The 15,309-nt window shown below is 37.4% G+C and overlaps 2 protein-coding genes across 2 annotated transcripts; both read left to right on the forward strand.

The window, feature by feature from the left end:
- Positions 1-12,400: 12,400 nt before the first annotated feature.
- On the forward strand, positions 12,401-12,949 carry LOC147506378 (uncharacterized). Its single transcript, XM_086605755.1, has one exon. The coding sequence runs from the start codon at positions 12,401-12,403 to the stop codon at positions 12,947-12,949; it is 549 nt and encodes a 182-aa protein (XP_086461881.1).
- Positions 12,946-14,609, forward strand: LOC147506379 (uncharacterized). Its single transcript, XM_086605756.1, has 3 exons — positions 12,946-13,184; positions 13,557-13,995; positions 14,217-14,609. Exons 1-3 carry the CDS (start codon positions 12,946-12,948, stop codon positions 14,607-14,609), a joined length of 1,071 nt encoding a protein of 356 aa, XP_086461882.1.
- Positions 14,610-15,309: the final 700 nt, after the last annotated feature.

A 15,309-nucleotide genomic window follows, 5' to 3' on the forward strand; every position in this document is an offset into this window, starting at 1 on the left:
GGACTTTTCTCTTGTTGTCGATGAGGAATATGAATCTAGAACTCTATTTATCCTGGCTTGAGCTCCAATAGCATCTTCATTTGTAGAGATGAAGTTAGGCGCTATGTTGGGTGAAGTCCCATATGCCACTGGGGAAATGAATGTTCCACCGACTGTAGATACATTCAGGACCTGTAAACCCACCGCCTCTTCGTTAGGGGATCGGAAGTTAGTCACTATGTTTGGAGTAGAGTCATTTGAAACTAGAGAGATTGGGATCCCCTCTACTGGATAGTTTGTCGGTGTTATTTGAGTCACTTTCTGCAATGTATCCTCATCAAATAAAGCCACTGCTTCGGTCATTCTTTGGACTCACAGTCTTCTTTGGACTCACTGTTCGCCGCCATCGACTCACTTTCTGCACCCCCCAACTAGTGTATCTTGAGGGTCCATCACTTTCTCCACTATTGGACTCACCGGCCTTCGAATTTCCTGAATTTCCATATCCTGACTTTCCTCAACTTCCAGCCCTTCAAATATATATTTTGAACTTGAGTTTCTTTGTCTTGTCCGATTGGGTTTTAGGAATCCAGATTGCTTCGCCTTGTCTACTGGTTTCACCTTGCTTTTGTTTTCTTCCTCTCTTCTTTTGAGTTTTCTCTGCCAAATTTTCCGTTGGTGGAGTGGAATCAATTACCACCTCTTTGTCCTTATTCATTGCTCATTTTAACTTCCTGCATTCTGTAACCAGGTGTCCCAGTATTTTGCAATGTATGCACATCTTGGGCAGCTTTCCAACCTCCACAGTTTGCCAGAATTGCACCTTCTTAGTCTTGACGTAAATTAGCTCCGGTATTACTTCCGAGAGATCAACATCCACTATTATATGGGCATAATACCCATAATCCCTATTCAGAGTTCTCTCATCTATCTGCATTGGGGAGCATACTCCCTAGTAATGGTCATAAGCGCTTCAGGCTCCCAGTACTCCTGACTTAGTCCTGGGAGTCTTATCCCTACCAAGGCATGGGATTGAAGTTGGCTTTCTGGACAGACGTTAGGCGTCCATTGACTGATGCTCATAATATTTTCCTCAAAATCCCAAGCTCCTTTCAACCATACCTTGTTAAGGTCTTCTACAGTGGAAAATTTTAGGAAGAGATATCCTTTGCTAATTGGAGTGATAAGCCATTCACCCTTTGGCCGCCAGATTTTTTTCGCTATAATTCGAACTCTCCCTATTGGGACCTTCTGCAAATCAATTATGCCCACCAAACAGTTTACAATAGAGCAACCCTTGTTCATACACCTTTTCAGGAATGGTGATGGCAGGATATTCACCCATCTTTTCCGGCATAGAAAGTTCATAGAATTCCACCGGCTGTTGGTTTTGTTGCTTGGTTGCCTTTGTATAAGAAAGTTGTTTTCTTTGTGCGGCCTCCTCCTTTTCTAAATCCCCGACCACCACTTGTGTCAACTGAGTAGCGACTGTGATATGTGTCGTTAACCTTGGTTTTTCGAACTCAGAGATATCCATTTGGTGTCTTTTGTTTCAGAGCTCGCGCTGTTGCTTGATGAAGATTTTTATCCGAAACAGAGTTGAACTCGAAGAAGAAAGAAGATAAGGGTTTCTCGCCAAACGAATTTTGCTATATTTGGTGCGAAAAAGAGTATTGGATCATGGAGACTACTTACATTATTTCACAACCTATCTCCCAAAATTTGTCCCCATTACCAAGTTAGTGGAACCTATCTCACTATAAGTTAGTGCGAAAAAGAGTAACGCTTGCTAATTTAGTTTGCAACTGATCGATTGTTGGCAATTATCCATTTGTAATGGATACTCATCCATTACTAAATCTGGAAGCATCTGAAAAAAAAAACATTTAGGTTACCTACACCTACTGCTTCTAGTATACATCCCACATATATTATATAACCTTTCCATCCCATCCCATCCCATTCCATTAAAAGGCTGCTAAACATATACACAATAAGCAAAAATAGCAAGAAAGAAAAGCACTTAAACCAAATGTATTCCATAATTCATTCATATGTACAAGTCTTAACTCTAATTACATTTTATTCAACAATGAAAAAATATCCAAAAATATAATAACAACTAGTAAAATTCATTAAGCCTTTTGTAAACAAAATTCACGGATATAATAAGTCCTAGTAGCTCTCAAAGGAAACATTTGATCTCTTATATCACATCAGATCAGTTTGTGACCTTTTACAGTCATACTTAAAATAAGGAAACTAAGAGTTTGCCAAACTTTCAACATCTACAGAGTTGTAGTATGATTAGAGAACTATATATTGGCTAACACTCCAATCAATTGAAGGTTCACACGTAATTACACATCGAACCTAGATGGAATCATGTCCAGGGTTATTGATTTGACTAATGAATCTTGGCTATTGTACATGATTGGTACGGATGAGCTCGGGAGATAAGGTGCCCAATCAAATATAATCTTATAATTAAGTAGAGTAATAACTATTACTTATCAAAAAAAAAAAAAAAAAAAAAAAATATATATATATATATATATATATATATATATATATATATATATTGAATCAAACACTTACTGCCGGTCAATAAGGAAACTAACATACTATCTAGAGTGGTTGAAGGATCTGATGCCAATGCGAGGTCATTTTGTGAGCACATTCGGTCATACAATGCGTGTAATGCTTTCACAAGCCTTGGTGTTAATCTGGACATGCGTGTATTGCATGGGCGTGGTCCAATGTCATTTGTTATACACGAAGGACTCTACCATAGAGTCGGATCACTACTGGCAGATCCAGGAAGGGATCTTGTATATTCACAGCTTTACTTTTATGATGGAAATGAGGCTTTGAATCACCTCCTTCGTTGGAATCCTCATTTGTCATGAGACGTCTTAAAAATCATTCAAGACACTCTTATTCAGTAAACCGACTTCTACAAGTTCTATAAGAATGCTTTTGAGATTTTAAATTCAAATGGTTCTGCAAACAACAGTATTTCTGTCCATCTTCATTACAGCTCTGGTAGTGACCGATGACAATATAACCTTCCGTCTACAGAGGAAATTGTTGTGGTATTACCAGGTAATGGGAATGAGGTTGATAGCTTGCGAGATATTGTTCTTCGTTTGAGAGGGGGAGGGTTAGAGAGGATAAGTGAGTGTAATCCCATTTATTTGCCATTGTATTATGTTCTTTTATTTCCTCGAGGAGAACTCGGATGGTCTCCTGATCTACGCCGATGGGACGTCATAAATAATCGTCCAACAGATGTGTGTTTGACCCAGACGCAGTACTATGCTTATCGTTTGTTTGATCACCAGATAGAATATTCAACGATCTTGCAGGTAGGGCCTATATGCCAAGAATTTGTTGTTGACGGTTGGGCTTCAACCAAACAGAACAAGTTGCACTATTTCAGAGATCATCAAGCTGAGATTCGTGCAGAGTTGTATTCAGGATTGACAGATGTTGCAACACAGGGATTAAATCCAGATCAAGTAGGCCAGTGTTTTATTCTGTCATCGTCTCATACAGGGAGTCCAAGGCATATGTATGAGATTTATCAAGATGCAATGGCGATCACACGATACAATAAACATCCAGATGTCTTTGTTACACTACAAATCTAAATTGGCCATAAATTCAAAATGAGCTTAAGAGTCACCATACAACATCTGATAAACCTGTGTTGGTCGCCCGAGTATTTGAGATGAAGCGAAAAACGATAATGAATGAAATCTTAAAAAATGACGTGTTTGGACGTGCAGTGGAACATGTTTACACCATTGAATTTCAAAAACACAGCCTCCCACACATGCACGCTCTCATATTCCTTCAACATGAGGATAAGATTCACACCACTGAACAAGTGAATTGAATAGTTTCTGTCGAGATTCCAGACCCAAACACTTAACCTGCACTCTTTCAGACTGTTATGAAGTGCATGATATATTCATGGTCCGTGTGGTGTTGAAAACCCAGAAGTGTCGTGTATGCAAGATGGCAAGTGCAGGTTCCATTATCCACAAGAATTTGTTGAAAAGACAACGATGGATCGAGAAGGGTACCCTCTTTATATGCATCGCAACACAGGAAAAGTGTACAAGGTCAAAAGCAAGATAAGAGGTGAGCATATATACCGTTGACAATCGAAATGTCTCTCCGTACAATCCGTATCTATCTGAAATGTTCAACTGCCACATTAACGTTGAAGTATGTGCATCAATTTGGGCGGTCAAATATATCACTAAGTATATTTACAATGGATTTGACAAAACAACTATGGTGCTAACTGGAGCGAATGACGAGATCCAACAATACATCGACGGGAGGTATACTGAACCACCAGAAGCTGTGTGGCATCTATTAGAGTTTAGAATGCACAAAGAGATACCAAATGTTGTTCGCTTGGCAGTCCACTTGCCTGGAATGCATCGAGTTATTTTATAAAGCAACAGAACCGATGGAATAAATTATTGCTCGAGCTAAGCTTCAGAAATCAACTCTAAATGCATTCTTCGAATGTTGTGCTAAATATCCACATGCCACAAAGTACACTTATCAAGAATTCCCTCAATACTTTGTTTATGACAAGTCTGAGAAAATTTGGACACCCAAGAGCAAAAGTTGTTATGCTATTGGTCAGATATATTTTGCAAGTCCAAATGCAGGTGAACGGTTCTATCTTCACTTGTTGTTAACTGTTGTAAAGGGCCCGCAGTCATTTGAATCATTGAAATTTGTAGATGGTGTCCATATAGTACATTTAGAGCTGCATGTATAGCACGAGGACTGTTAGAAGATGATGAGGAGTGGAAACAGTGTTTAAAGGAGGCAGTTGTTATGCAAACTGGGTATCAACTACGAAGACTTTTCAGTGTTATCCTTCAAGAGTGCACTCCAACACGTCCAAAACTATTGTGGGATAAATTTGCATTACAAATATGTGATGATCTTGCACCCAAGATGAAAACATTGTTTCTTATTTCAAATCCATCTGACGACCAAGTAAAAGACTACGACTTATTTTTATTGGATCAAATCCTTTTTGAGAGTGGTAAGAAGCTTTCTGATTTCCCAGACATGCCACTACCAAGAGAAAATTGGAATAAGCTAAGGTAGTTGGTAATATACTTATTTTGGAGCAACAACAACTTCAGTATGAGGGACTACAATAGGTGGCAAATGATAATGTCAATCGTCTCAATGAAGAGCAACACCAAGCTTTCAATGCAGTTGACGGATTCTCAGGCACAATGCTAAAGGAAATTTATTTTTCTTAAATGGAGCCGCGGGTACTAGAAAAACATTTCTATACAATACAATTACAACATCATGTCATAGTATTGGTAATATTGTGATTATGGTGGCTTCTTCTAGAATTACGTCTTTATTATTGTCCGGATGCCGAACTGCCCACTCAACATTTAGGTTACCACTAGATGTGTTAGAAGACACAATATGTGGATTTGGTAAAGAATCATTGCAAGCCAGACTTTTCAAAGAAACGAAACTTATTATTTGGGATGAAGTCCCCATGCAACATAGACACTGTGTAGAAGCTGTTGATCGATCGCTCCAGGATATATGTTGCAATAAGCAGCCATTTGGTGGAATCACTGTGATTCTCTGAGGGCATTTTAGGCAAACTTTGCCTATTATACCGAAAGGTGTCCGTGAAGAATTTGTCGCTGCATCATTGAGACGATCTCCGCTCTGGAGACATGTGGAAGTCTTGCATCTGGTTCAAAACATGCGGCTTGATATGACAGAGCCAGATAACATCGACTTTGCAAACTATTTGAAAGAGGTAAAATATCTACTTTAACCATTTATTTTTAACTATATTTTTGCAAATACTCTTACATAGTAGCTCATCGTCTAAGTTTAACTGATTTGTTAAGATTGGAACGAATCTGAAAGATATGGTATAGCTTCCATCTGGGATACGACATTGTAGAAATCTCAAAGAACTCATTTACTCTGTGTACCCAAATTTAAACAAGGAGGGCATAACTTCAGCTGATTTTCTAAGAGAGCGTACTATTCTAGCTGCACGTAATGACGATGTCAAGGAAATCAATGACACTGCCTTAAAATTGTTTACTAGAGATGTTATTAAATATTTAGCAGCAGATAAATCAGTTGAAAAAGATGGCAACTCTCCCGCGAATGGAGGTGATTATCCAAGTGCGTTTTTGAATTCACTTGATCCCTCAAGTTTACCTCATTTCCAACTAAATCTAAAATGTGGGAGCCCAATTATGCTGCTCAGAAATATAGCACCAAGAAATGGACTTTGCAATAGAACACGACTAATAGTTCTTCAATGTGCTCCTAAAGTGATTCAGGCTAGGATTTTAACTGGAGACAAAGCAGGTGAGCCGGTACTTCTCCCGAGAATTTCTTTGACACCTTCATCTAATGACATGACAATTCCAATGACACGGCGTCAATTCCCTGTAAGACTCGTATAACAACCTCAATTTTTAAACAACATAAATTACATTATTTGAATTCAAAATAACTATTATATTATGAAGTCTAACTTATTCTAGAATTTGTTTGGCTATTATTGATTTTTCAAAATTGTTTTTACTTAAATTTGTTTGTTAGAACTTTTGTGGGTATTTTAGAATCATTTTGGGCTTGAAAACATTGTTAAAATGTACCCATTCATATAGGTATGGACTTTGGGTGTTTTTAGACCTATTTGAGGCCCATAGGTTAACTTAAACAGACTTAAAATATTAAATAAACAATACCTGCGAATTTTCTCTATAAAAATATTATTATTCAAAAACAAAACCCTAGCCTCCATTAAAAAGAATATTTTTTATTGAAAGAAATAAAAAGAAAGGGAAGAAGAAGAAAAGGGATTGGAGAAAATGAAGAATGAGTATTCTTTTGCAAATTCAATTTCAGGTGAGTAGACATATTTTTATCAAAAAATATATATATATATATATATATATATATATATATATATATATATATATATATATATATATATAAATTATTTTTATGTGATTTTTATCTTGTTTGCTTCATAATTGTTTCTTCATCATTTTATAAAAGTTTCATCTTTAATTATGAACGTTTGATATTTGTTTTGTAATTTCAATTGTCGTTTGGAACGGTGATATGTTTGCAGAATTCTGCACAAGTACTGACTTGTGACTTGAAATCGACTAATTAGATGATATAACTAGTTTTACGACAGAACTAAACAATTTTAGTTCTCTGAATTATCTTACATTTCCAATTAGCCTTAAATGATTCCAATTTATATTTTATTTGATGTGAATTTTACAAGAAAGTGCGTCAGAAATTTTAATAGCAGAATTTAAGTTGTTGGGTCTGTTCCATCACATAGTTTAGTGGTACCCTAAACTATGTGATGGAACCACATAGATTGGAATCAAGCTTTCGTAGTTTTATCAATCACATTGTCAAAGTCAAAGTCCATCAATGCTAATATATATTATTGCATAATACCACGCCAAATCTTTAGCTACCAATATACGCTCTTTTAAATCATGGGGTAGGAACTAAAGGTTGGGTTGTATCTTTTAATAAATGAGTCAACGAGATAATTAATAAGCAAAGTAAAAATATTGATTTTACGTATAACTGAGTTATTGCATATGAATATTTATGTATTATGATGTACATGATTTCTTATAAGAAATATATACGTGGTTGGTGTGAGTTGATACTCACGAGAGATGAATGTACTCGCTAGTTGTGATTTTTTTCTCGTTCTCATAAGTAGGCGAGTGGTTAATTAGTAAAATATTGATTTTAAGTATGATGAAGTTATTGCATATGAATATTTATGTATTATAGTGCACATGATTTCTTACACGAAATATATACGTAGGTTCTGTGAATTGATACTCACGAGAGATGAATTGAATGCTAAGCAGTTAATATCGGATTAAATCACCGATTAATCGTATATCGGTAGTTAAGCGATACGTTTTATACCGATTTCTCAGTTATTACTCCGCTAGCGATTTATTCGGCCGAGACAACCGAGAAAACCGATTTCTTGCACAAATGAGAATAAAAAGTCACCGATAATATCGGAACCAACAATTTTTAACCCATCCGTACCATCTTCAATCCTGAAGAAATACAAAAACCACGGAAAGATGTTGCTAAAGTGGTTGTTGAAACCAAAGATGTGCCCGAAGGTGAGTCAACAAGATTTGGACGTCGTTTAGAATTTCAAATGTTAACAAAACTGGAAATTGGAATTTACCTCCACTTCTATGTTTTGATAAACATTATCTCAATCAACTTGTTTCATTTATACATGCAGTAGAAGAAGTGTAGAGTTTAGACGATGAAGTTGAAGTTGAATTGGTGGGGCGAGTATATTGATGTTACATGCACTTGCAGAGTTGCAGGAAGAACAAAAAAGGGAAGAAAAGGATGGTCTTTGTCACGTGTGTAGTGTATTCTCTCATTCTTAACTTTGTGTGTTGACTTTTTAGTAAAAAAAAAAAACAGCTTGAAATGGTCAGCAACTCAGTAAGTGTTTTTGTCTATGAAGTGGGTAAGCAAGTGATATGTTTTGCTACTCATTCTATATTTTGTAGTATAAAAATTAAATATGTATTTATTTTTGCTAAAGAAAAATTAAATATGTATATAATAATATAAAACCGATTAAATCGCTGATTAATCACTGATTAACCGATTAATCGCATATCGTCCTTAGACTGATTACTTCTGAATACCGATTTTAATTGCTTAGATTGAATGTACTCTCTGGTTGTGATTTCTTCGTTCTCATAAGTAGATGAGTGGATGCATATAATTTCTTATGAATGAATGTACGTGAATGTGGTTAGCATGATATGATGGATAGGGTGGTATGACATGAATGTTAATATTGGCGATATATTATGTCATATTATGTATATCCATGATGGTTGCAGTGAGAGTAAAATAAATGTAGATTTTTAAGGATTACATTTGGGAAATCTAATTTTGTTTTGCAGGCGGGTAGGGTTTAATAACTTTTTATACAGAGACGTTATCCTACCCTAACATATAAGCGGTTATAAGTAAAATTTTTAAATTAATTTACGAGATAATGGGATTGAAATCTTATTTGGGAAGAAACTACACGCCATTTTGGAAAACGAAACTATCTTGTCTTCCAAGTTGAAATGGTTGGCAATGTTATATTTATTTATTTGGAAGATGGAATGTAGTAGTGTATATTTTATTTTAGTCTTACTCATACCAGCAAATTTAATTTGCTGACCCATGTTTGCTTTGTTTTGCAACGTGAGTGTGTTCTTGAAAACATAGATGGTAGAATGCAATGGATGACAACGTTTGATTTGGATTCGCTTTTGGAGCTTTACTGGTTTAATTAGTTTTTTGAAGTGGAAAGTTTTGATTTGAAACAGATGTAATAGAGTTGGTTAGCATTTTTTTCATTTGTGAATTAAGAGTTGTTCTTTTGGTTTTAATTTGATCTCATTTTTTTTTCTATATCGTGTTTAGTGATGGGTTATTAGGGTTTCGTTTCATCCTGGGTTTTCAGAAGATGGAATAGGGTGTGGATAATTCCCTATTTTTAATTCTCTGGAAATTTAGGATGTGACAACTCGCGTATGGAATGATGATAAATAAATCACAAGGACAATCAGTCAAGTACGTTGGGATAGATCTACGGACACCTATTTTCAGTCATGGACAATTATATGTGGCCATCTCAAGATGCACATCATCAAAAATAATTAGTGTCATCCTTCCACCAGATACTTCTAATTGCACTACAAATATCGTGTATCCAGAAGTTTTGTTGGAATAAACATATATGTCATCCTTATTTGCGGAAGTTGTGGTCTTTTGGTTACTTTACTTCATAATTTTGCAACTTAAATAATTTTATTTTCTTGGTGATTATTTTTAAAAGCTTCGCGGACAAAGTCACGGCAATTTCTAGTAACAATACTGAGGCGATGTGGAGCCCGTGGGGCTTCCATCCCTCTCGAACCTGTTCTCTCTGCTTATGACGTGGACAATCTAAGCCATAAAGGCCCGTCTGCTGCTTTACACAACAACATCCGACCTCGTTGGATTTAATTTAATCTAACTCTCCCGATCGTCTCTCTCTTCTCGCTCTCTTTAGCTTTTAGTTGTTGCCGCTCCCTCACTCTCTCTCTATCACATCTCTGCTCATAAAAAACCCAGTATATATCGTTTCAGGTCGAGCAACCTTCAACCTGAGTAATAGTTGATCCTGTCTAATCCTTCGTGGCGTGTAATGTGCATGTGGCCTAATTTCAAAAGTTTGCTTCTGTGGAGCCTACACATCCAATGCCAGCCCGTAAGGTTAGTCATCTTTTAAATTGCTGATTTATGAGCCCATTCTCTGTATGTGAGTACGTCGGAAGTAGCTCTCCTAATCTATATTGATCCTTTGTCACATATGTGTCAAAATTTAGTGTTTTCAGTTTGAATATTGAACCCTCTGACTTTAGTTATGCAAAATTTAGTGTTTTCAGTTTGAATATTGAACAACATCAAATAGTGCTTCAACATCAAATCACCATAATACAAGGTATATGCCTGTTCTTATTGAAACATTGATCGTTATGTGCACCTTTGTCTAATTTCCTGACATGTTTGATATTATGTAGACAACAACAACTCCAAGATACCGTTCCATGTGATGTGAATGATGACATGACAGATGATGAAGATGATGTACTTCCTTCTAATGTTTTTAACCGTCCAATTGAACAAGGAAGTCACTCCTTAGGGGAAATGAATGTTCAATGTCCTTTATGCCATACACTTCATTGGAAAGACGAACGGTTGAGTAGATCGTCACTAACAAATCCTCAATTTGGGACTTGCTATTTGCAAGGGAAAATAAAATGCCTCGATTGCAAACGTTGCCTACTGCCTTTAAAGCTTTGTTCGAGTGAGCTGATCGCAAGTCAAAGTCTTTTCAGAAGTACGTACATGAGACAATACAATCATGCGTTCGCATTTACAAGTCTAGGTGTTGATGAAACGTGTCTTTGTTGGACGAGGTCCACGACCTTTCACTATACATGGAGAACTACGACACCGACCAGGAGCTCTTATTCCCGATCCAAGCAAACAAGCAACATACTCTCAACTCTATATTTATGATCCAAGTGCAGCATTGGATATTCGACAGCTTCGGAATCCTAATCTGGATGTAGATGTTCTTAGGATCCTGCATGAAACTATGCTCCAATATAACTGTTTCTCATACATTTTCCTCCATGCATACGAGGTTCTTAGATCGGCTTCTGTTGGGAATGACGAAAATCTCCACATCCATGCTTATTTACATTATAGTGCGGCCACTGACAAACGCCGCTACAACTTGCCATCAGCGGATGAGATTGCTGTTATTTTACCCGGAGATGGCAGTGAGCGGGACAGTATGCGAGACATTGTGATTTATCTTAAAGGGGGAACTGAATTTGTTCATATCAGTGAATGTCATCCAGCTTACTTACCTTTGCACTATGTGTTAATGTTTCCTCATGGGGAGCTTGGGTGGTCACCAGACCTGAGGCGTTCAGACCCCTCTACTTCAACCACCACTGATGAATGCCTCACACAAATGGACTTCTATTCTTACCTACTATTTTAGTGCCCCAACGAATATTCTGCTATTCTACGAGGGAAAAAACTGTTTCAGGAATTCTTAGTTGATGCATGGGCTGCCACTGAACAAAACTAATTGTGGTACTACATATTTGGGCAAGATGTTCTTTGTGTTGAATTATATCAAAATCTCACTGATGTCCCAGCAGAAACCTTAAATCCAGAGCAAGTTGGAAGACGTGTAGTTCTACCGGCATCATACGTCGGCAGTCCAAGGCATATGTTTGAGATATTCCAGGACTCAATGGATATAACTCACTTCAACAACCATCCAGATATATTCCTCACAATGACTATGAACCCGCACTAGGAGGAAGTTATTAATGCCTTGTAGAAGAACCAAACTACTACTGATCGGCCAGAAGTGGTAGCCCGTGTGTTTGAACTAAAGCGAAAAGACTTAATAAGAGAGATCAGAGACAAGGGTGTGTTTGGTATTGTTGTTGCACATGTTTACATAATTGAATTTCAGAAACGTGGTCTACCACATATGCACGCCCTTATTTATCTTCGACACCAAGACAAAATTCGTGTGCCTGCTCAGGTTGACCGCATTGTTTGTGCTGAATTTCCTGATCCAGATACTAAACCTGAATTGTTCTGCACTGTTATCAGATGTATGGTTCATGGACCATGTGGCTTAAAAAATCCAAGTTGCCTATATATGGTAAATAGGTGCTGCAAAAATCTGTATCCCCGTGCTTTTGAAAAGATCACAACCATGGATAAGAATCGATATCCTATCTACCATCGTCGTGACACTGGCAAGAAATATTATGTTAGAGGGCATGACGTTGATAATAGGGATGTTGTTCCATACGATCCCTACCTTTCTAAGATGTTCGATTGCCATATTAATGTCGAAGTTTGTGCCGGGATACGTTGTGTCAAATACATTCACAAGTACATATTCAAAGGACACGACAGGACAACAGTGGTGTTCGATTACTTGGATGAGATCCAACAATATTTAGATGCACGATATATCGGGCCACCTGAAGCGGTTTGGAGGTTGTTCGGGTTTTCTCTTCACCAAGAGAAGCCGTATGTTATGAGATTAGCACTTTATCTCCCTGGAATGCATCGAGTAGTTTACAATCCTAATGAATCAATGGATGATATTCTCTTAAGGGCTCAACAACAAAAGTCAACTATAAGCGCATTTTTCGAAAGCAATGTGCTTCAGATCCTGATGCACGAGGGCTTACATATCAAGAATTTTCAGAACATTATGTTTGGAGTAAAAGGTAGCATAGATGGACAAAAATGACTCAAGCACCTGCTATTAGCAGATTGTACTTTGCAAGTCCTAACTATGGTGAGCGGTTTTATTTGCAGTTACTTCTAACTGTTGTGAAAAGTCCGCAATCCTTTGATGATCTAAAGAGAATTGGAGATGGTCCTCCGCTTCCTACTTTCAAAGAAACGTGTGTTATGCATGGACTTCTTGAAGACGACAGAGAATGGGTGCAATGTTTACAAGAAGTTGCAATCATACAAACTAGGTATCAACTTCGTTGACTTTTCTGTATTATTCTCACAGAGTGCAATCCGGTACAACCCGAAGCATTATGGAATGGATTTTGTGAAAGCATTTGTGATGACCTTCCACACAAGCTTCAAACCACGTTCTTCATTCCTCATCCTACAGGCCCAAGTACAAGTTTATGGCTTATTTCTCCTAAATGATATTCTCTTCGAGTCAGGTGGTACAACTCTTGCTCATTTTCCTACAATGCCGCTCCCAGTTAGAAATTGGAGCTTAGTTGTTGGAACAAACTTATATGGGAGCAAAGGCAATTTCAATTTGGCCCACACACTGAAGAGGCACACGCTAATGCTATCCACTTAAATGTTGAGCAATACTTTGCATATAGTGAAGTGACAGATTCAGTAGCTCATAATAGCGGACGACTATTTTTCTTGAATGGAGCAGCCAGAACAGGAAAAACTTTTGTTTACAACTCCATTGCTGCTACGTGTCGTACTCAAGGACACATTGCTATTATGGTGGCTTCATCTGGAATAGCTTCTTTACTATTGGCAGGTGGTCGAACTGCTCACTCAACCTTTTGCATCCCATTAGATATTATAAATAATTCTGTATGTGGGTTCAGTAAGTGTTCCCCACAAGCAGAATTATTCAGAGCAGCTAACCTAATCATATGGGATGAGGTCCCGATGCAAAACAAGTTATGTTTGGAAGTTGTTGATCGCACACTTCGTGATATTCGAGACAATGATAACCCATTTAGGGGAATTACTGTAGTCCTTGGTGGTGACTTCCGTCAATGCTTACCAGTTATACCTAGAGCGGTCTGAGAGCAAATTGTTCGTGCTTGCTTGAGATGCTCTTTTCTTTGGAATCACGTCAATGTTCTCACTCTCGTACAAAACATACGATTAGAGCGTGACAATTATGAGAATTTACTATTTGCAGAGTTCTTAACGAAGGTATGAACATTTATGTACTAATTTATAACATTTATCTCTATTATAATTCTCATAATATTCTATTTCACATTTTATTCCTTCAGGTTGGAAACGATCCTGAAGCGGTTATTGAGCTACCCTCAACGATCCATCATTGCATAAATCTTCAAGATCTGATTTCTATTACTTATCCTCATTTGGATGCAACTTCCATTGTCACCCCTGACTATTTAACTGAGCGGACAATTATTTCTGCGAGAAATGATGATGTCAATGTCATTAATGCAGCAGCTTTACGTATGTTCCCAGGAGAAACTACGATTTTTCTGGCTACTGACAAGTTGGATGAGGCGGATGCAAATAATCCAAGAAATATTAATCAGTATCCAAATGAGTACCTAAACTCACTTGATCCCACTGATCTGCCACCATTTCGACTCAAGCTAAAAAGATGGTTGTCTAATAATGTTGCTGCGCAATATTGTCCCCAGAGATAGGTTATGCAACGGGACTCAATTGATGGTGTTGCAATGCCAACCCCACGTTATCTGGGCCCAAATTCTTACAGGTGAAAAATCGGGTAACCGTGTATTTATTCCAAAGATCTCTTTGTCTCAATCCTCTTCATGTTTTCCTTTCAATATGGCAAGAAGACAATTTCCAATCCGTTTGGCTTATTCCATGACTATAAATAAATCACAAGGACAATCCGTGAAGTTTGTGGGAATCGATCTTCGAACTGAAGTTTTCAGCCATGGCCAGTTATATGTGGCATTATCAAAGTGCACTTCCGCAGCCCGCATAAGTGTTCTTCTGCCTCCAAACGCTGAAAAACTTACTTCAAATGTTGTATACCCTGAAGTCTTGCTTTAAGCATTTCTCAGGTCAGTGCACAAGTAGTTTCTTTTCCTAATTATTAGTTTTATTTTCTTTTCATGGTTGTTTAAATTTACTTATTTAGCACGTGATAGAAACACTCTTTATACACGTTTATTGATTTCAGTTACTTATTTTCTTAAGTTCGAGGTCCACAGTCCAAAGTCTGAAGTCCGAAGACCCAAGTCCAAAGTCCAAAGTCCAACATCCGTATAGTCGTACGTTTTAGTCAAGTTACCTTACTCACGTGGGTTTGGTAGGATAGGTCGAGTAAGGGATCGTCCAAACCTTAGGGCTCGGAAAAGGTTCACAACTGGAATT

The sequence above is a fragment of the Coptis chinensis genome, chromosome 4 (genome assembly GCF_015680905.1).
Source record: "Coptis chinensis isolate HL-2020 chromosome 4, ASM1568090v1, whole genome shotgun sequence".
NCBI classification, from domain to species: Eukaryota; Viridiplantae; Streptophyta; class Magnoliopsida; order Ranunculales; family Ranunculaceae; genus Coptis; species Coptis chinensis.